Source organism: Pectinophora gossypiella, chromosome 2, assembly GCF_024362695.1.
Source record: "Pectinophora gossypiella chromosome 2, ilPecGoss1.1, whole genome shotgun sequence".
Lineage (NCBI taxonomy): Eukaryota > Metazoa > Arthropoda > Insecta > Lepidoptera > Gelechiidae > Pectinophora > Pectinophora gossypiella.
Genome location: NC_065405.1, coordinates 13,570,061 through 13,594,424, shown reverse-complemented (window position 1 = coordinate 13,594,424; position 24,364 = coordinate 13,570,061). Strand labels below are relative to the sequence as shown.

The 24,364-nt window shown below is 35.8% G+C and overlaps 1 protein-coding gene across 3 annotated transcripts in view; it reads left to right on the top strand.

Moving 5' to 3' along the window:
- Window positions 1–24,364, top strand: part of LOC126378329 (uncharacterized) — a 231,319-nt gene that overhangs the window by 196,236 nt on the left and 10,719 nt on the right. For all 3 annotated transcript variants that reach the window (XR_007568071.1, XM_050026565.1, XM_050026580.1), the window contains exons 5-7: window positions 4,758–4,925; window positions 9,332–9,530; window positions 21,449–21,699. Coding sequence is in view for 2 of the 3 variants with exons in the window: in XM_050026565.1 (XP_049882522.1) it covers window positions 4,758–4,925; window positions 9,332–9,530; window positions 21,449–21,699 (618 nt within the window). In the remaining variant the exon portion in view is untranslated. The remainder of the gene's footprint in view (window positions 1–4,757; window positions 4,926–9,331; window positions 9,531–21,448; window positions 21,700–24,364) is intronic.

Here is a 24,364-nt window from a genome sequence, read left to right as displayed (position 1 = left end):
ATAAAGGATGTTCTACGTACACTAGGTGTAGAATAATCTACGTACATTATTATATATTGTATAGGAAACAGTTATTTCAATTCGAACAATAGGATCGTTTCATTTTGACATTTTAAGGAGATAATGAGCTGTCTAACACAAGGCCGGAGTGCAAAATTTGAATCAATGTATGGCACATTATCTAGCCTGTAGTAATGATGGAGTTATGGCCATTGTTTATTTTTTTCTATCTGTCGATCATTCCGATTAAAGTAGCCTTAATTTTGCTAATGGAAATATTGCGTTACATATCACGTTTAATGTGATAGAAAAAGGTTTCATTTTAGTCAAAATTTTGGAATCTTCAGTAGATAGTCATAATTTAATTCAATTCTTGATGAATGTTTTTTGTGGTAGATAGTCATAACATTATATTAAGTAAGTTTCTAGGCGACATCGTCACTTTCCATCGTATTAAGAAACTATGGGCAAATTCGAACATATTTAATAAACAACTGTATAACCCACATACAAAATCCATTAGGTTAAGGCCAATTCCAACAAAAATCATTCCGATCGAAATAGCCAATCAAGAATATGGTAATTTCCGTGACGGCCATTGAAAATTAGCCATCCTTGTTATTATTATGATTGAAATAACTAGAGTACAAGTCTTAAGGCCAAAAGCTCACATAATTACAAAATTGTTTTATTTTTAATAACAACAATAAGTAAAAGGTTTTATTGCCGAGTATAACCTTCTTGGTCGGGCCAAATGAAGCGTAGAACATCTTTTTGATTTATTAAACTCTTTGGAGGTCAATATCATTGTTTTGGATTGTTTGTTTTGTCTAGTAATCCGATATGGAGCATGTCTTCTTTAATTTCAAAATTCGAATGTTGCATTTGGACTGCCTGATTAGACGCGGCCCGCATGAGTTTGAAATGTTTTAGATCTTTTCAAAAAATAACAAAATAAAACTTTATGTATTCGTACGTTTCTAGGATTATGAAAATCAAACGATATATTTTTTTGTAGGACGATTGATGAATAATATGGAGGAAGCAAGATAAATAGGTAGGAAGGTATGTGCAAATGGAATTCCATACTTTCTGCTTAGCTTACATTCTTTACGGTGGTGGACGGAAGCGTGAGCATAGAAGTAGAGTATACAATTTTCTCTCTCATTCAGTAGTCAAGTAATATTGTCGACTTATTTAAGACTAAGTGACATTTTCTCTTCATTATCTCCCAAGAACTAAAGCGAGCTTATTTTGAAACGTTCTACATTTAACAAGTACTTTAACTTAGATATTTATGAAAAATAAAAAAATCTTACTTCCAAATTTAGAGACATGCGACCCTCAAATTCATTTAATAGATCAACTCTGGCCAATGAATTCATTATCCACGGGCGGGTGAACCACAGGCATTTGAAACTACGTCGCGATTAGCCTGTGTTTCGTCAAGCAGGCAACACTGACAGCTCAGTGTTGCCACACTTCCTAATGTTGCTGTTGTTATGCGCCGGGTGGAGTAAGACAGAAAGGGTTTTTTAATTACCGTATTTAAAAATGTTTCGTGAGGTTTTGAGCTGGATCAGAATGAGGGGAACTACTCAGTGGTAGACTATACTCTGTGGTCTTTGTTTATACAATTCTCGAATGCTGTAAAACTCACGCCTGTAATCCCTAATCGGGTGTGCAGAGCCACAAGCACTTCATCAGAAGACAACTTGCAGCCTTTATTGATACCAAATCCTAAGATAATGAACCTTATGATAAGAAGGGATCAGTCTATGGCTTATAATAATTATCTATCGTGTTAGAAAGGACACCTTACCTGTGTCGGATTGTACTACAGAAAATTGATGCAGAAAATTTAACCTTTAAAAGTTTTCACCTCAAATATTAGGTATATCGAATCCCAACAACCGATTATGGATCATAACTTATTCTTATTTATATTTTAATAGAAAATAAGAATCCTAAGACCATCAGTAGAATAACATCAAATACTTGATGCTTGTTCATCATTGAAATCTTGTTTTATCGTTTGAAAGCACTGAATAACTGCGACGTCTTATTTTTTAAGATTCAAGACAAGGAAATGCTAGTTTCAAAACTGCATCATTAATAATTATCGACTTGTAGGTATGTAACTTGGAAAAATATAAATAACATATTAATAATAAATTAATCTTTTATCTATATCTGCTACCTTGTCTAATGTAATTAATAAGAATGTTGTAGCTGTCTTGAGGTGTTATCTGCAGGGCCAAGGAGATGGTGTCATACATTATGATTGATAAAATCTAGATTGTATGGACTCGGCAGGGTGCCTTTAGCAGTTCACACCTCTATTTTGAAATATATAATAATAAACGAAACTATAGGTACCTAGTTACTGATGAGATATTGGTGAATCTGAATTAGTTGAAATGCAAGATTGGGGCGGAAGGCCTTCTTGCCTTCCGCCCCAATCTTAAATCTTGAAACCGCTGCCTTATTTCTCCCTAAAAAGTAGCATGGAGAATCCTACACCAACAAGGGCGTGGCTCTTAAATTAGTGATGATGATATTAGAAATGCCTAAACAATTAGTGCTCTTTCTTCTTCTATCGTGTGGGTTGTGAAGTGGATTACCAACCTCATCAACCCTGTAGTCAGTCAGGGCTATTGAGCTGCCAAAGGTGACAAAGCTAATTTGTTTTTAGGGTTTGGGAATTGTAATGCTTTATAAATAAATAATAACAAATGTTAAATTTATTGAAATCTTGTTCACCTACACATTCTAATTTGAACTTTGATCCCCAAAAGTAAGAACACTAACTAATCAAACTTAATCAAAACTGACATTTGAGGAAACATGTTGAGTCAAATCGTCATGATAAATTTCCGATGGTATCTCAAAATATGCTTATTGTTAGTGTATGATCTTGTAACATTCGTTATACAAAGGACAAGGTTACTGTCAAAGGTTACATGACATTACAGGTCGAAACCTAATAGAAAATCAATTGCAGATTTACCTTGGTAACAGAAACAGACAGGAAGTAAAATACTAATTAATAACTCTTGTTCCTATTACTAGAAGGCATATACAAGTTCATTTCTAAAACTAAAATATATTAGGAATGCAAATTATGCCGGAAAGTATTTAGAATGCCAATATCTCAATCATTATAGAATACCCACCGAAAGAATTAGCAGCATAACATAGCATTACTCCTGTATCTCTGAAGGGATAGGCAGAGGTCTATAATACACCCACTACTCGTCAGCAATGTTTCAGACCCATGTATTAGGAGGCGAGCCTATTGCTATTAATCAGGTACAAACCCTGGAAACCACATATTAATTAATGTAGGAGTTTTTTTAAAAAAATTAATGATATTTTTATACAAAAGTGTTGAAGACATACATAATATTTGCTTCAATTCGTAAAACTAGTCTAATGAAATACAATATAAAAAAGCAGAGCGGAACGCAATAATCGTTTGTATATTTTATTAATCGCTGATTGTTTTATGTGTTTAGAAGAAATAATTTACACATACGATAAAGACGCAGGAAATAGAAACGTTTTTGTAGCTAATGGAATAACACGCCTCATTACTTGTTTTAAAAATAATTGAGTTTTATTTATTGAAGGACTTATTCTTGTTTCTAATCATCATTTGCGTTTGCAAACTAAATCACTCTGTGAATGCCAATGGTTTTTATAAACACATCTTCCTCATTTTGCACCAAAAACTAATTCATTTCTCGAAACTTGAAGGTCTACAACAATAGATACATTTTGACATGCCCCAGCAAAGTTAAGGCCACTGATGTCATAGGTCAGACATATTGGGGCCCATTCTATTGTTAAACACTGTCATGTTGTAAATCATAAGATGGATGGTGTTAAAAGAATATAAACTATATCATCTCGAGGCGATGACCTTGAAGAAACTGATGATGTTTAGACAAACGATGACGTCAACATAACTGTTTTTGCTGTTAACACCCCAGAGCACGGTTCAAAAGGTGATCGTTTATTCTATTTGTAAATTCAAATGTAAACATTGTATTTGCAGATCAATTCAATGTTGAAATTGAATCTAATCCCTACGGTAAACAAGAATGAGTTTATGCTTTAACACGTAGGTACAAAGGAAATAAGTTTTGACGCTCAAGACATTGAGTAACCTGTTTGTTTTATACTCGAGTCAACATCGAAACCGATTAGTGTCTCTCAATTGAGATTACACAAGGAATTAGGTTTGAGATCTGGAATTTAGGTCAGATTAATCCGCTTTAGAAATGAGGAATGTTTTTAACAGAGAAATAGGTACCTAACATAATTGTTAATTTCCTACATCCATGCAAGAGATTTAATCAAATAAGTTGCTTTGGCTGTAGTATCAAAATAAAGTTCAAATAGATATTTTGCAAGGAGTAGCAAAAACTATTTAATGAAACTACATTCATACATAAACTAAGTACCTACTGAAAGAGGATGCAGCTATTCTAGTAATGATAGTATAGAGACGCGAAAAATGGAAAGAGGAAAGAGAGGCCTTTGCACAGTAGCGGGAAGATTAGTACTAGTTAATATAGATACGACGACATGTGAGTGACAGGTAGCCAGCCTGGGTCGATTTTTTCAAAGCAGTATATCAGCCACCAGTAAACCATTACATATAGGTAGAACTAGGACCTATCATCAATTTCAACTGATTCAACTAAAAAGAGCTTAAAAAACTAATGAGACATTTCTTGTTTTTGTTACAGGGCGTGAAAATAAAAATGGACGACGCCGGCAACATACTCATCAGGCGCTACTCCAAGAGTAGCGTGTCTGTGAAGAGTACAGCGGCGACAAGCACCGAGGAGACGGCTATTGGCCAGGACATACTCAAGCTGCCTGGATATGCGCTCGAACAGGAGAAGATATTTAAGGTGGGTATTCAATAGTAACTGTTACGGGCAAAATTATAACTGGGGTGTTAAAAAGACCACATCAAAGCGATTATTCATCTGAAAAAAAAAACAGTAGTAGCTAATTGATGTTTTTTGACATCGCGCACTTACTGGTTTTAGATTACTTTATTACGACCATGGATTGTTTTTCCGGCTAAGTAGTGAAAGCCCGTTCAAAGTCAAAAATAACTTACTTTACAGGCGAAGAACATTTCGTTGCAATTTAAAGTCTTTTCGAGCTTTAAAAAAATGATATAATGATACAATCTATAATGTTCAGTTGTCAGTAAAGAATGGTACAGTAATGTAATGACTTACACTTGATTGAAAGATGCAGTAGTTTATTGGCAATAGACACGAATCCACGCCACGAATCAGACAACTTTTGGTTGAGTAAAACCTAAGTACAGCTTACTTGGCATTTCAAAACACTCAAACTGCAATTCATGACAGAAATTATTATGTTCGGTAGCCCGATTTCCAATAGATGCACCTAATTATATGCCCTCGGTTACCCTTCATCTCGCTGCCTTTTCGTGAGACTCAACAATCTTGCATCTTCTTGTACTCAGCTGTGTGTCCAATCCATATTCATCTCTATTCACTTCTTGTTACGGATTAAGAGACGGTAATTTCGTTAGTCGAAGTATGTAGTTCGGGTCGTAGGCAAATGAATGTTTACTAGTAATAATTTCCGTTGGTAGCTGAGTGAGATGTCGTAACGTTCTATTAATTTCATGGTTGCTAGCGATGTTATTGCTTATTAGTACATGTTTTGTTGAAAGCCCCGACTTTTTGGGATGCTTTGATGTTCGAATTATGCATATGATTTGTTTTGGTTGCTTAGTCATGTCATAATGTTTTGTGATGTTGGAATTTATTCACTTAAGCTATCAGATCTTATTTTATCTCTATATTATTTAGCTCGATATAGTAAATTAGAAACAATTTTTATCGATATCATCACTTAACACAAATCTCACTATACTTTGCTGTAAGGGGTTAAGTATATCATGAATACAGTTTACTCTCTCCAGTACAAATTAAGTACTATTGTGAAGTGTAAAACTTAATAGTTGAAATATCTTTACTAAAACTACTTTATATTCAATCAGTGCAACCGGACACTAAGTCACACACGACCACACAATACATTACGGTTTCGACATCCGCGCCACTACTATAATTTCCGTATGTTTCGTCATTATTAAAGACAATAATCACTGTTGTCTTACAGTGAACATTAGAGTAATGCGCGTTGCATTGTGCAGCAGTCATTTGTAGTGCATCACGATTTAGTATCTTAAAGCACGATTCACATTGACCATGACATTGCCACATAATTTCTTTTTAGTTGACGCCCTTTCGAAATCTCAAATTACACGTCAAAAGTTCAAAATCTTTAATTCTATCTTTTTTATTGTGTTTATCTTTTGACTGCTTGAATCGCTTTTTTGTATTTAGATCACGATTCTGTTTCTAAAAAAAGTTGCTACAAATCTATTTACTAAGTAAATCTTTCACTAGTTTTAACAATGCTCGGTGCTCAGCCTTGCAGAAAAAGACCCTTCTATAATAAAACGTAAATCTAATTTATAGAAACAAGTGCTGGCTCTAAACAATAAGACCCCGTTTTCTAGTGAACGTATAAAATTCGCTAATTCATATCCCATTAACTACCTCACGTTACATAAGCCCGCAAACAATGCTGAAGATAGCGTTAAGTAAGGAAAAGAATGGTCATTGCTTCACTTATTTGTTTGGATGTTACTATTTCCTTGGGAGTAATGAAAGCGAATTCGCAGAAAGCAAGAGCCCATTGTCCGTGCGCGAACCGAAGCTGGAACAAAGGCTCAAGTCTCAATTAATAGCTATTGTGATAACTATTTCATGTCTATTGGGAGTGAATTGCTATCGGGGATAGTTTGTATTGTGGAGATTAGCTCACCGCCTAGTTTACTTTGCTTTTCAATAGAGCGAGCAGACTGTGGAATATTGTGGACATTGCCAACATTAGATTCACAATTATTTGTTATTTTCTTTTCTTTATTCGCGTTATTGGTTTCTTTGAGAACCAGACCATTGTGATTTTCCGCTTCTATTTTAAGATAGCCCTTATCTTTTGAAGACATCGTGTCATATTTCTCATATTCACCCTAGGCGTAATAATCAGTATAAAGTTAAAATGTATCATTAAATACTTTAATTTTACCTCAACAATACCGAGGTGTTGAAACTAGTTAAGCTCTGAGATTTTAAAGTGCTATCGTTCGCTCGTTCTCACACTGGATTCCCGCGTGACTGAATTAAAAAAAGACAATGTTATCATCGTCACCCGTGTCACCTAGCAGTTTCCGAATAGTTTTATCTGGATGTGCAAATCTATGAACCAGTTACTAGATTTTTTTCTATTTTCCTATTCAATCTAATACATTCAAGTTTGAATGACATGATATTTTATCTACCCACTATTCTGCTTGTATTATTTTTACTGCGCTTTACAAGTTGTCTAAATTATCTGGTTTTGTTCTTTAATCGACTTAGCGCCTCAAAGCATTAGAGAGGTCAAACGGTTTCATCGGTAATCTGTTTTAACTTACATATTATTCTTACGTAAAACGCAATTCATCATATTATGTCCGTAGAATGTTTCCAATTAACCGGAGCCGAGACTTGCTTTCGTAACACAACAATAGATACAGACATTCCGGTAATAATTAAAAATATCAAAAGCCAAAGTGACCAGTAGGAGGCCACTGAAGAAATTGGGGCAATAATTCGTAGAGTGTAGAAAGTGTATAAAAGTAACTAAGTCATATTAAAACGTTAATAGAAATAAAAATACTTCACATTATACTAACTGCTCTTCATTTGTATTAATGGAAACAAATAAAGGTATAATTAAACGTGAGAATATTCATATTTCATGAACAATTATTTAGTATATTTGTGCTTTTAGATACTTTTAAAAGTGAAGTTGTGTATCAAAATGACCAATGCTTTATAACATATTTAAAAATGTTCAGAATTAACAATACCCATCATTTCAGACATCTTATAAATTAAGTATAATAAATTATAAGTCTTTCGAAACCCAACGCCTAAATTTTAGTACCAAAATCCACCTTACTCATCACTTTTTCTCACGAACCTTTCCATCGCTCTTATTTAGTGGAATGTCAGTCTATGGCGGTGACTTTGAGATACCATCGACTGTCCGCTGTCCAGACGACTTGATGTAAGACCACAAAGATGTCCCGAGCTTGTGTAACAGCTTCATAAACCCTATTCGATTTCTCCAGTGCATCTGACTCGGCATTTTTGATGACTTGTTTTTAGGGGGCCACGAGTTTGTCGGTCGATGGAAGATAAATAATTGAGTTGATAGATTTATTATTGAAAGTAAGTTGAGTTGGTCTATTGTGGCTGTGATTAATATTTTTTAGTCGAACCTAATGGAGCCGGTTACTTAGTAGCTTTCTTGAAAAGTTTAAAAACTATGACAGTTTTGTTTTTCTTTGTCCGATTCTGCTTCTTTTTCACGCCATCTTCAAATTGTGTAATCTTAACGAAATAAGCTTATTTTTCTATAATATTCATGCTTAATCTATATTAGATTAGGTGCTCTGTGAATCTTTATTTCTTTTTCCCAAACAAAAAATAAATGAAACTACATTCACTTTATCACTTTTTTCTTGCTCGTCATCTCGTTTCAAGTTTTATTTGATGGAACATTGTCTTTTCATTATCGAGTGTCGACTAGTTTTGTAATATCGACTCGATAAGATCTTTATGCATTGATTCGTCTGGCCGCCTGTTTGTTTAGATTACCATCATTGTGTATGTTTAATTACGATAAAAGGTACAATGACTCTTCTTGCTTCCAATTTACAAATCGATTGGTAACGCGTGATTGTGTCTTCGTTTCCAATCTTTTTGTTGATTGATGAAGCTTCTGTTGTTATTATATTTAAGATAAAATAGAAGTTTTTTTTTATATTACACCTATCGGAATATCTGAGAATTGTTACTTACTTGTACGGCCACTAAAATACATTTTAACAGGAACGATGTGTCAGCCAAAAGCCAAATGTCCCTGAAAATTATCAGTGTTATCCCGTTATCACAGGGTCCACTTACCTAACCTTAAGATGTGACCGGATTAGTTTTTTTTTTTATAAAAGTGACTACCTATTTGACCTTCCGTCCCACGAAGGAAAAAGCATCTCATTACAGGGCCCTAAGAATGTTCCTAAAAATATAGGTTAAGTTACGTGTAAAAGTGTTTTTGTCTGTTGGCAAGCCTAATAAATAAATGGATTAAAAAGAACTCCTGGCAACTTGAATAATGAACTACAATATTGACCCATTCCATCTATTTCCAGCTATTCGACATGAAGAAGTTCCAGTCGAACGTGAACAGGGAGCTCCGGAGGTCGTATCCTGACCGCAGACGGTTGGAGACCCAGTGCCTCAGCGCCATTGCCTTCGTCAAGTCTGAAAACGAGCTGCTCGACTGCCCCATCTGGGTGCTCATCATCAACGTCGTCGCTATGGACATGCTCAAGTCTAAGCTGCCTCCAGGTTAGTTTTTAATTATAACTATTATTATTAATCACCCACCCGCATTGGAGCAGCGTGGTGGAGTATGCTCCATACCCCCTCCGGTTGATTGAGGGGAGGCCTGTGCCCAGCAGTGGGACGTATATAGGCTATTTATGTTATGTTTATGTTATGTTATTATTATTAATCACAATTTTTATAACAGGTTTGTGTTTGTCCATAATCTCGATGCGACCTTAGGTGATTTTTGTATCATTATAATTACAAATGTGGGTATATATTATGTGATTTAGAGCTTGCTAAAGCTCGCATCGATACATTTCTTGTCTTATATACTAATGGGGTAGATTTTCATCATCAACCATGAGAACGAGCAGCTCGACTGTTCCATCTGAGTGCTCATCACTAACGTTCCAGATTAGTTTTGAACTGCTAATATTCTCGTCATCATGGGTTTTCTCATGGGCTTAACGTGCCTTCCGAAGCACGGATCATCTTACTGTCGGAAAATCAGGTGACCAGCCTGCAATGTCCTGACCAAACTAGGAATCACAATTGTGATATGTCTCCGCCGGGATTCGAACCCGGGGCCTCCGGATCGTGAGACCAACGCTCAACCACTGGACCAAAGAAGCTGTTGTTTATGTTATTATGTTTGTTAGTGCCCAGTAGCTGTTCTGGGCACTTATCAACTGGAGTGCGACTCTACACTAGAGTGTATTGTAGGGTAAATTTGATAGATTTCTGAGATGGTTAGATATAGCACATCCATAAGATGCCTAAACTGAAACTACTAGTAGTAACAGACCCTCTGAAACATAAATCATCACACCCACATGACAAAAGAAGTATTGGCTGACCAATATAATCATCATCATCAATTTAAGAGCCACGCTCTTGTCGGTGTAGCATTTTCCATTGCAGTCTATCAAAGGCCAATTCCTTGATTTCCTTATAAGAAACGACGACCAATATAATACAACTACAAAATACAACTGTGCCTTTCGATTAAGATTTATATTTAAACAGTCTGTTAATATCATTGCCAAAATTCTAAATCAACATTACGTTCCCAATGTTTACATTCCACAGGAGCAAAATTATTAAGATAATAACATTTGATAAATACTAGTGTGATTTATCTCCTAAAGCTGTGACGTTTTCCAAGCTTATTAACATGGAATGTTCGGTGTAACTGGCAATTGGTGCTATATTAGTATCGGTTATTATGAGTAAGGAACTGACAAGTAAATCCGGTTGTCATAGTAACGACCTTGGCTGACAATACGTACGGTTGCTTTCTATGCGCTTGCGCGGCTGGTTACGGCGGATGTTGTAGTTGGGTAGGTTATTTTTATTAAATGTCAGATGGAGTAATTTTTTTTTAAATAAATAGACGCATGAAAGATATATTATTTGCGTTGTATTCTTGATATTAATAGTAACTTGTAAATTACCAGCAAAAACACTATTTTCCTCTACTAGGGACAAGTATGTATAACAATTAATTTATTATATTATTTGTGACAGTAATAATATTTTTTGTATATAAAACCCAGTTTAAAATCATTAAATAATAATTAAATATACCTTAAACTGAATGATACTTAATATTCATCAGTTGCAGAGGTCAATGCAAAAGAATCTGTTTTTAAATGCTATAATATACTGTATGACAACAAAAAACTAGGTAGATAGGTATACTCAGCTCATCGCCTTGTCTATTTGACCTAAACGATTTTTGCTCCAATAAATCAGATAATAATTTCTGTCTATTATCTATAGCTGGGTGATTATAATCTACTTCTACGTAGCAAAAACTAACAGATATAAAGTAATTAAAAATAGCTTAAAATTACAACCTGTCAAAACATTCTAACGAGCCATAATTACTACAATTTAAAAAGTCATAAGTACGTGTACTCAAACCCGTAACGTGGAACTTAAAAAAACTATAGATGAAAAATAAATAATATACAAAAGGCGGCAAAAATCTCAGACTTCGAGACAAAGGCAATTTACATATCGGCCTTTAAGAACAATAAAATATTATGATATCTAATGTGTTATATTTGAATCGTAGGATGTATAGTTACTTCATAATTGTATAAAAAATAAGAGTTCCGTACTAAAAAAGTATCTTAAATAATTTTGATATCATCCTAGCGTCAAAAACGAGACACGATTCTTAATAAATGGACAAACTACGTTTTTGTTCTATTTTTTTAAGTTTAGTTTCTGTTATGAGTTGTCGATAGGTTAAAGTTTCATGTAAGTATTTCGAATGGATTTATTTTTATTGAAAAAGCAACATTTAACGTAATATTAGTCGTCATTATAACTATAAATGTTTTATACTTTCAATATTTAAGGCTTTTTTTATGGAACAGTTAAATAATATAAATAAATAATAGTTGTCAAATAATAATAAAAGACAAAAATAAATGCATGTAAGACAGTCACTCTCGGTATAGGGTGACAGATATAACGATATAAGATATAAAGATAATAGATATAAGATATCATGTCGTTCACCGTATCCGGCGACAGCGACTCCTAAATATCTATCCCGGGTCGTTGTTGTGGTGGGCTCTGATGTGACTGGCGAAACAGAACTTCGACTTGAAGGTCCGGTCTCACGGCTCACAATAAAGCTGGCCTAACGAATTTTGTGTGTAGTTATAGGAGGGTTTCGGCCGAGTCTTCCGTATTTGGCGCTTTGCGTCGAGATCTTGTAAACGCGATCGCGTGATTGTTGTGATCTGATATAAGATATAACATCAGATATAACGAAATCCTAAAGATGAGCTCTGCTTTTAAGCGTCATTGGGGTCCTTTGGTTCACTGGCTTGCTTCTCAAGCGAGGAACGCCGATACGAACCCCGGTACGGTTAGCTCAACCATTATAGACGGCGATACGGCTCATCACCTATCACGGTCTAACAGAAAGCTCGGTGAGGTGTGGGTACTTAGTTCATCTTGCGATATACAGGTGTTAGTGACATCGTAACGGATACTGAAGGGGATGATTCAGACCATTGTGAGTTAATATCAAGTGAAATTTCCGTCGCAAAATTCATTTTTATTTGTGATTTTTTATATTTTCATCTCTATACTTTTGCGACGGAAAATTCCACTTGATATTAACTCAGGCTAATGAGCTGAATCATCCCCCTCAGTATTTGTTACGATGTCACTAACACCCTGTATGTACCTCGGACTAGGTACCCAACTTGGAATATAGTTGTGAGCCTTTGTTATGTTACTTGTGCTAATAGCCCAGGATGAAAGGTACAAGCATAGAAATTCTTATTTTTTCTTACATTCCTTGGCTTATGCATTATAAAGTATTCGACATCCTCAGTAACACTAACAATAATTAATATTACAAACTACATAAACAGCCTATATACGTCCCACTGCTGGGCACAGGCCTCCCCTCAATCAACCGGAAGGGGTATGGAGAAGGGAGATGGAAATTAATTATAATTACCTATTTATACTAGTGTGCCGCCGGGCCACGTCACTATTGTATAACATATATGGGAGATAATGTAAACAATAGTGACGTGGCCCGGCGGCACACTATACCCCCCTTTAAATAATAATTGTAATTTCGGTAGTTACAGGCACCCTCAACTCAACTCGTACACAGCACAAAACCACAAGTTCTTCATAATGTGCAACAAAAACTAACTAGGAAATGATTTTGTCCAACCAATATTAGTAGCTTGACCACTTAACATACAATAAAATGAATTAGGTACCAATCTCATTAGACATCAATGTAATAACGTAGGTATTAATATACATAGTTCCGCATATTTTGATCTACATACATAATAATTATCGTGCTACTTATGCATAAATATTTTCAATGCATATAATAAATATATGAAACAGCCTCCGTGGTCCAGTGGGTAGAGCATTGAGCTCACGATCTGGAGGTCCGGGTTCAATTCCCGATGTGGAGACTGCCACTAAAGCATAGAGGCTATCCACATGTTACCGTCCCATCCCATACAAGATGGCATTAAATATGAAGTTTGAATAGTATTTTATCATGAATTCCAGTAAATATAAATTGTACCAGATCAAAACTTCATTCAAACTTAGAAAGGCAGTTTCTCACAGGACCTTAGAGGATAAATATTCCAGCATTCGTCTAAGACACAAATGATCTAGATTGAGAATAGCAGGGCTTGAATAACAAATCAAGACAAGACTGACAATCCCGCACCTAGTTCGCCTACTATTTGCAACCATAATGCAGCATCATTAGTCTCGACAAAGGTAGCAAAATGATTTCACGCCGTCCGTGACAATGGTGGAGAAAACGAGCATGATCGACGGAAAAATCGCAAATCCGACGCATGCGCACAATACTTGTCATAGCGAATAAATCGACTAACGCCCCACCCCAGACAGAGACGCATAGCTCCACTGAAGAGTCGCCTTTATCTACCAACAGAAAAATGTTCCATTACAATATTGCCCCGTGAACAATATTTATCAAAATACGCCCACGTACCTTTATACACGACGAGAAACTTAAGTGTTTAAATGTCAGTGATGCGCATAGTTACCGATTAAATGTCACTACAGAATATCCGTGAGAATAATATGTTTTAAACAATGATAGTTCAATTGGAGATGTTTGTTTTACTGTAAATATTACAAGGACAGCCAAACGTAGTCACGCGTCATCAACTACAAAAGTAATTACCATTGAATAGGGTTCGTATGATACGCAGACGGTGGAGATACACGGAGCCAACAATGTTACAGTTACCTTGCCTCGGTTTGAGAGCGCAGCCCCCGCAGATAATGCCGAAACAACAATACCACGACCTCTATACACTTATCATTAATAAACTAACGAACGTACGAAAATTATTTTTTTATAATACAAAGTTCTCACGCGAAACCGCCGACGTAACGTTTAATCAAAGTCGTCGCGGCCTTGACTCTCTTAAATTAAGTCAGGCTGAACCAAATTCTGGTAAAGTTAAACAGTGCGGAAATATTGGAATTGAATCGGCCTTAAGATCAGGATCATCGTTGCTCGTAATTGGTGAAGACCTGTATAAAAGTGAACTGGTTATTTTAAGGCAAGGTGATCAGCCCGTCGCCGGAGTCGATAGTCTTATTGGTTTCGAATACTTCCGGATTGTATGTCCTCAGGTGGCGATAGCAGATGCTTTTTGTTAATTAGAGAAATATACAGATGAAGCAGGTGACAATTATTATGCCAAAATAAGTAAGGTTAAGGTCGACAGGTGTCTCAGAATTGGCAAAAATACTTATTTCGTGGACAACAATAATAGAAAATAGATTGGTAATAGAGATGCATTCATGGTAAGAGGGTAAGCAGAGACAAGCAATTTTATAACAAATTACGAATCTGATTTGGTTCCCATAGCACGCAACCGCATCAAGCATGCGCCTAGTAGCCTGCTTATTGTTACCCAACAATGCAATCTCCCCGATCTCATCATGTATTGCACCTCATTTCACTGGAACCATATTGCAAATTTCTAACAAATGTAGCTTAGCAACTATCAACCAATATTGGTTTTGGATCAATTGAATCTATGGGAAATAAAACCGCAACGAAAGATTCCTGCGATTTCTCATCCGGGATAAGATTCGTTCCTAGATTTCCTGGTGGTTTCGCGGTCTCAGGACTATTTTGCAAACGACTTGCATCCGTTTTCTTTACCACTAGTATACATTGCTTTTCCTGCTTGAATGTTACCGCTGCACATGCTAACGAACTAAGCGATGTATTTTAGGCTTCGACGAATATGACATATTCTTAGGAGCATTGTCCGCAAATTGGCTTCAGTAGGCAACCTTTATCGCTTGGGAAGCTCAAATAAATCTATTGAGTAATATTTAATGTTCGTGTGGTCGTGACGCCACTGTTGGGACCGTTGTAGATATTACCTCAAACGAGCAAAGTTCGTGTCATCGAACTTGATTTATCTCGTTTCCCTTTTTGTAACCTTCATTTTGATATTTTTTGTAAAGTTGACTTATCAGGTTTTATATTTCGTTGTGAATCTATGAATTGCGTTATTGGCCTTCGAGCTTGTGTACTGTGTAAAATTATTTTCTGGTTTTACTCTCTTCGTTAAATCAAAGTGCACTGAATTAAAACTCAGGAATCACTTTTAGGAGACATTAGTAATAAAGAAAAAAGCTAATCACCATTCAAAACAATTGCGATTTGGTTCATTGTTCTGTGGACATGGAATAGGTCTTTATAATAGGTATACATGTTAAAATTTGCATTAAGTTCTACGACAGTGGTCATTTTCATTGCGCCTTTCGTGTTTAGTCATTTAAAGGGATATAAAATTTGGCATAAAAATAAAAGATTCGATAATAAAACATAAATATAAGTTTTTATACAATTTCCAGTTACAAGACCCTGCAGATTTAGTAGCCAACTTTTCTTTCAACACTAGTTTGTATCTCGAAATCTTTATTGTTCGCATTCGCATACGCGCACAGACCGTCAAATTTCGCTTTCATAACGAAGGCCGTTGCGATCGTGACTTAGTGTGGCATAACTGGATCACTACGGGGCACCATTTGCCTATGGCCCATTACTGGATTCACTTTGAAATGTAAACTAGCGCAGGGACGGAATTGTGGTTTTTATGGGCTTAACATAGATTATGTTTTTGTTTGCTGTAAAATAAAACTTGTTTATCATGTTATTTGCGAAGAGAACTATAGCAGAAAAAACCAATAGGAAAATGCTCCAATTGTCGTAGAAAATCGTTTAACAGAAATCTCATTTATCTGAACGTAAAAATTTGTTTATCTGTAGTAAAGTATACCTACATTCTATATATCTTTTATCATATCTGTATGTTTTATCGTAAGTACTTTAACATGTTCTTACCCTCTGAGTTCCTAATCTTTTCCAATATTTCATGAACATCATTTCAATATATTTTCTTTGACTGTATCAGGGCATTAAAGATCAGGTTCAGCCAATGCCTCTCTGGAGTCCGATGGCAATAGAAACATTAAAGAGTATAGTACACAAGTCGTGACCAGTGTTATGCAAATCACAGCCCAATGACAATAGGAAGCTAAAATCGAGAGTGATTTGATTGCACAAAATTGGACTACGAATCGGAGCAGGGACGTTTTGAATGGCTTTTTTGAAAACACAAAAAACATGGGAAACTTGTGAAAAGGGCATTTTTTATCCGACTACAGCGAAGCAAAAAGGAGGGTTTTGTGTTTGACCGCTATGTAGTAATACGTGTATACATGTTTGTTCCCTCCTAACTTTTAAACAATATACACGCATAAATAAAAATATTGTACCAAAACAAGGAAAGAGTTACAATAAAACTCAATGAAATTGTTATTGTTGTATTGGGGACCACCGGATGGAACCCCGGTACCAGATTTGCACCAATGAGTTAATTAATTTATCGTAAGTTCAGTTTTCACTTACACAGTTGGTTCGGGCGATACGACTCACCACTACGTTGGTCTAACAGAAAACTCGGTGAAGTGTGGAGACTTAGTTCATATTGCAATGGATGTACGTTCTTCAGCTTCAGATGTTAATATTGTTATTCAGTTGTTGTTCAAACTTATGAGAATGGGCAATAATTCAGTGCAATGTCGCCACAAACAATATCACACCATTATATGTAAATATTTAAGTTCTGTGTAATATTAGTAGTGCGTTGCGCATAGATTAGATAGATAATTATATTGCCGATCTGTTTTTGTAAAAACTAATATCTAAGTACTTTTTATTCATTATACTTCTTCGTTTGAAGCTTGGGAATTGACTAAAGCTTCTCATAATATCGATTGAGTCATTGGAATTTTCGGCGCAATTGCATAATTCCAAGCATCTCCAACATTTCTTGTGTCAACATTAAAAATATCCTATGTACTTGCCTACATGATTAGCATGCCAGTCTTGAACTAATCTGGATTCTAACGCCGTACCGTGGCCGCTGGTATTTCCATGATGCCTAGATTGTGTGCAAAATGTTTATATCTTTTCCATTTTATCTACGTCTGTGATCTGAGCAAGTCCGCGTAAGGTCAATATTTTATGAACATTTTAGCAAGTGGAGTAACTGTTTTTTTTTTTAAGACATTCAAACATAAGACGAAATTGGTCGTGAATTGATTTGAAAGTGATATATAATATAACGAATATGGTTACCGTTTTGTAGTTACATTTTATGCCTTTAACGTGTTAGTTTGATTTTTGATACAATTTTATATTGCCTTTATAAAACAAAAACATATGGAGTAAGTAATATACTGTTTTGTCGGGGAAGAATGCGAAAATGTCCCCGTAGTTTTGGCACAACGACGGTGATACAGACACCGGGGTTTTTGTCGATGCGAGCCCCACATAACTCACGACGGCAAGAGGGTACGCGATAGGCATTTCCCCAATTTTTTCCCTTCAAAAAACATGTTAGATAGGTACCTAGTTAGAAAAATGATATCATCATCATTAACCCATTAACGTCCTCACTGCTGGGGCACGGGCCTTCCCTATGGATGGATAGGGAGATTGGACCTTATACCATCACGCGGGCCCAGTGCGGATTGATGGTTATTAACGACTGCTAATGCAGCCGGGACCAACGGCTTAACGTGCCTTCCGAAGCACGGAGGATCTCGAGATGAAAACTTTTTTTTGTGGTCACCCATCCTATTACCGGCCTTTGCGAAAGTTGCCAACTTCAACAATCGCAGACCGAATCGCAGATCAAAAATGATATAAGTACATTTAATTAATAATAATAGCTTATGGTAACTTCACCTTATCAATAAATATTACTTTAAGGTATCAACGCTTAAAACTTCATAGTTCAATCTCGTATAATTTACGTACCAAGCATACATTAGACTAAATGTTAATACAACAATTATGGAATAGAAACCTTGCTGCATGAGCCTAACATAGTATTTGTTCCGAAAAAAAAAAGGATATCCGTATCTATCAGGCTTATGTTCAAACTAATGGCAGGTACTCAATGCGATTGTTTAAGTTTCTTGAAAGAGTAATTCATAGATGCATTATCGTAATGGGGCCTTAATAACTAATAACAGATTATAAAATAATCATTACAGTCAAAGGGAATAGTAATTTTGGATAATCTAATTGCCCGTTGCATAGTGCATTTACGTGTACTTATCTTGTAAACCGAAATTAGTGTGGAAACGCAGCGATTTATTCATATTTCACTTTTTATTTAATTTAATTAAGATTACGACTTTTCTTCGTGAACATATTATATTATTTAACAGTGAGTGGATCGGTTATTCGAGAAACTTATGTATAAGTAAAATTGGAAAATATTAAAGCTTATATACGTTAGTAAATCAATATATTCTTTATTTTCACGTAAGTAAATCCATATCTTAGTTACACTATATATTATTTTATTTAAAATGTATGTATCTTACAGCCGTTTTAACAAAATGACATCAAACATCACAAAACAACATTACATAACACACTCATACAACACACATTGTAACAGTAGGTACAATGTAAAAGTGTCTGGAACATTTTACCTACTATGAAATACGTGTTATCGTATGTTTGGCTTTCAAGAGCATGCATACATAATCTCACGCCAATTCCCCATCGGGGTAAGCAGAGACTATCCATAGAGAACTAGTTTTGATTCGATCCTGCCTGACATTACCTTCCTTTTGCATTGATAAACTTAGAAAAGAAGGGATATAATTTACCCAGTCATCAATTTCAATAAATATTGCTTTTTACCAAAAATAAAAACCAACGCGATTCGAAACCATAGTCTGTTTTAGCTCTCACTTTCAGTAGTTTTCCGCTCGATCATTCAATATAATTCAAAGTTGGGTGTGAACTGGAATCGATCTTATGCAGTTATAATCGATCGATTTTAGTAACTTCCTTTGTGAGTACCGGTTTAGTCGATAATGCTACAGGCACTTAGATTACGTAATTTTAAAAGCAACGATTTTAATTAGAGTAATGGGTGGTTAGACAGGGGTATTATAACTATTGCCTCATTGTTGGAAAGGTGGTATGGTATTAATTAATACTTGTGGCAATGGTGCAATATCTCCTTTACCAGGTGAGTTCCCTCAGCGCGCCTCACTAAGCTAGCCCCATTTGATCTGAAATCAAGATCAATCGACGCAGAAAATTCGTTCATTCCGAACATATATATAAGTAAGTCAATTTCTCCCAAAATATCGCTTAAACCCATTTGCCTTTTAACCCTCGAATTGTGTCCGGAATTCTCGGTATTATACTTAGTAATGCAAGTACAAGTGTACTTTGGAAATTTGAAAACATCATCTCCTTAGCATTTTTCTATTCAAATTCAAATTCAAAAATATCTTTATTCAGTAGGTAACATAGTTACAATTTGCATCGTCAATTTTTACATAACGAACGTCTCATCCGCCTAAAACTACTGCAGCTTCTCACAACCAGTATAGCCGGGGAAAAGAAGCTGCAAGAAAAACCTCGCACAAAAAAAAATTCACAGGGTCCGCTTACCTAACCTAAAGATTTGACAGGTCAGGTTTTTTTACAGAAGCGACTGCCTGTCTGACTTTCCAACCCGCGAAGGAAAAAACCATCCCAATACACATTAGGTCACATACGAAAATGCATTTCACGGAAATGTGGGTTTCCTCACGATGTTTTCCTTCACCGCTGACTTCGTGATAACTATTTATGATCCAAACATGAATTCGAAAACAAATTCGACAATCATTGGTTTACGCCTATGCTGGATTCGAACCTGCGACCTCAAAGTTAGAGGCAAGCGTTCTACCAACTAGCCTATCACTTCTTTAGTCCTGTACGAATTTCTACCTGGATTAAAACTAGCATGTCTATTAGTAAGTGTTTTAAATAAAAATCACATGCCAATGTGATTTCTCAAAATGGCACTTTCACAAAAAGGCGACAATTTACGGCTTTTTTAAATTGTTTATCTAATTAATTATGTTTTACTGTGTTTTTGGTTACATATTGTGTACAAGACAGATTTTTCTCGTTCTGTACTCAGCATTACATCGAATATCCGACACAAAAACACAACAGCTGATAATTGATGTTGCAGTCGTGAAGAGGAATGATTACTCAGCTCTGAACATCACGACAGTTGCGTAAACGCACCTAAATGTTCCATTTGTGAGCCATTAGAAAACTGTAGGATCATGCGTCGCGGATCGAGTGATATGTTTCAAAACTTAAACGCCCTTTTACGATTATGTCTTTGAAAACTTGTAAGTGTAGCAAGAGTAATGTAAATGCCATCAATCAAAATTAAATGGTTCTATACTATTAGCTTAGGTTAAGGATCGGTAAGTAATGCAATCAAAAACTGATTTGAAAGATTACAAAATCGTTTAAAATGAAAAAAAAAATGCTGTAATAGCTTCCGGCTTTGTATTATTCGTCGGTAGACGTATATCACTGTCTTGGGCGGGTCAAGACAATCCAATTTAGCAAAGAAAAGGGACGCATCTATCTAGCGTTATTCCTCTTTCAAAGGGGTCCGCTTACCTAACTTGAAAATGTGACAGGTCCGGTTTTTTATGGAAGCAATTGCCTGTCTGACCTTAGCCTACTACAAGTTTAACCTATGACGTCGCATACGTCCGAAACTCACTTCTCAGGTATCAATGTGGGTTTCCTCACGTTTTCCTTCACCGTTCAATCGGTTGAGAAGTGGACGAAATATCCACGAAGTGAAATTAAAGACTAGGCTTAAAATAAAATTATAACGAATTACTAATTTCGCTCTTATTCTCCATGTTCTGTAAGTCCACAATCCCCACCAAATTGGCCAGGAGCCACTTTCCATGCCAACGTTCTTTTATCTTGCATTTGACATGATTTAACATAACCCTTTCTTTCACAGTCCAAAGACCACTGGACATCAAGAACAGGCCTCGCATCCCGATTCCTGACGAGGACCCCTATAGCATCGCGAGCTCCAACGCCAACGGGTCAGGCTCCAGTGGAAGCTCAGGAGGCTACGGCCACAACGGGCACGGCGTAGTAGCAGCTACCAGGGAACAGCTGATGATGCAGATGGGCCAGCGACGGGGAGACAAACCGCCCAAACTGCCGCCGAGGGAGAATGGATATGGGCCCGCTGATATTCCCAAGGTAAAAATTACAGAGTTATGTTATATTAGTGGAATCTGTTTCCCGTATTTAGCTCATCATGCGTGCTATTGTTGACTACGTAAGCTAGTCTAACTCCTTGCAGAAGCTCAGAAGTCTCCTGGGGTTTTCATTTACGGATATTCTTGCAAGATTGAGAAGAAATGAGATTGTTTACTCTATTCTACGTAACCAAGGTTGGGGTTGACATTAGCAAAAAAACAGTTAAATGTCGATCTTTCAAATACCAAACACTCCAACATGTTTTAAAAAAATAACATAACAAAAGCTCACGGCTATATTCCAAAAAAAAACTTTACCAAACAAAGGACAGTCTCGCAAAGCGATTTCGACAAGGTCCCTATCAGGAATCAAACCCGGACCTCCAGATCGTGAGCCTAACGGTCTAAGCACTAAACCACGGAGGCTGTTATAGGTACTATTATTGTATTACAGCTTACATCCATTAAATACAAGGAATGTTAAAGAAACTACCAATTTCTTCATGACAAGGCCAGCGATATCCCCAAGCGATTGATAATTATGTTATAATACACTTGCAAACGCAACATATGAACCAAGAGTAATTCAATTTGCTACAGCTTACATGCCTAACAAGTGCCCTTCATACAAAATTAATATAATGGCATCTAGTTATAATACTATCATTGCATTTGAACATATTCCATGTACCTCTACTGGGTACAGGGTGTTTCGTAAGCGAAAATAATAAAGAGAATTATGTTTGTCGAAATAAAATAAAACTACCCATGTTGCCTTGAATTTGCGTTTTTGTACCGTCCAATGCATTGTATGGTCGGTTTAAAATTGATTTTATTTATTTATTTATTTTATTTATTTATTTATTTGGTCAACCAACGGCAAGTACACTGGTACATGGTTACAGTTTGCAGTTAATACATATAAAAAACTAAGCGCCTCGCCACTTACAGGTGGACACAACGTGCACTAATACTTTAGGTACTTAATTACAAAATTAAATTAGAGCTAGAAAAAGTAACAACTTACAATGATTAAAAAGTATCTGTTATAGATAAAACAGTCTTTTTGATTCGAGGAACAGATGTGAAGAAGATATCTATTTTATCTGCATACAATTCGTAAGTAGTAAACAACCGAACCAACGAATAGTGTTGTTTAAGATTTGTGCGACATCTAGGAAGCGAGAACAACTTTTTTGCAGTACAAGACCTAACATTTCTTTTCGGTACGCTAAAATTAACCTTGCTCAGCAAATTTGGGCACTTTACAGATCCAGTAACAATTTTCAGTTCCAGTAACAAGTTTATTATCGTATATGTTATAACACATAACATAGCATCACGCATGTAACTCCGAAGGGGTAGGTTGCTTCTGTAAAAGGGATAGGTGCACTCCTCGCCAAGTCTGCTTATATTCCAATGTAATAGTTGACGAGACGAGACCCTTGCCAAGTCCTAGGAACCATGTGATTTCAATTATCTATGATCCAAACATGAATTCAAACTTATACATAATAAGACGATACGTACTTTCTCAATTTGACAGGATTTTATTTAATGTATTATAATTTATCGAACTGAAACCGTCAAATTGTGAAACGAAACGCACCTCGCGCGCTGATTGGTTGATCGGCATGTTTGTTTCTTAATTCGTTTGTTGTCGACTGTAACGGTCTACTGTAAGGCCGACCAATCAGAGACAGCCTTCGGACAGTTGACAATTTGACAATTGTAATATTGTGATTTAACAGTTTCACTTCGATAGATTATGATCTGACGAATAATAATACGTTAAATTGTAAGCAGTATGTTACGGTTCACAATTTTTCGACAGTTCACACTCGCGAGATAAATTATAATCTAACGTTATTTACAATTTTACGGTGACATATATACTACTGTGTACGAATATATAGCTAAAGCCAAGCGCTAAGTTTTCGCCGCATATTTGTATCAAGCGCTGTATCTACGGTAGTGGTAAATCAATGTTTAGAACCCGAGCCGGGAATCGAACCAGGGACACTACGATATAAGTCACGTGTTCTCCGAACAAGGGTATCACGGATCACATCACAGTCTATGTTATTCACTTGTGATTTGGTAGAAATAAACTATACAACGAATTTATTAAAAACTTCATAGAAGGAAAGCTAGAAGTAAAGAGAGGAAGGGGAAGACCAAGAAGAGCTTACATGAAACAGATTAAAGAAAAGGTTAACGTTCTGTCGTATAGGGAAGTCATGGAATTGTCCTTTGATAGACTGGAATGGAAAATGCTACACCGACAAGAGCGTGGATCATTGATGATGATGATGAAACTATTCAACAGGTACAATTTTGCATTTTGTTTATATAAAAATTAATATATCAAATTTGATGCGAGAGTAGAACTTATTAAATTAGAAATGATCACTAAGTATTTAAATTAGTCATGGCCCTGCTCGTCTGTGTAGATATGTAATATTTATAAATCGGTAAGTAATACTTTCTTGAAGTACATAATAATACCTAATAACGTGTATTATAATTGGTTCAAGATTAATTATAAAATTCTGATTACTAAACAAAGACAGATCTAGCGAAAAACACATTATTTTTTTCTATTTAACTTATTTGTGAATTTTAATCAAGAAAAACGTAATAATACATCCGACATTTTATCACGT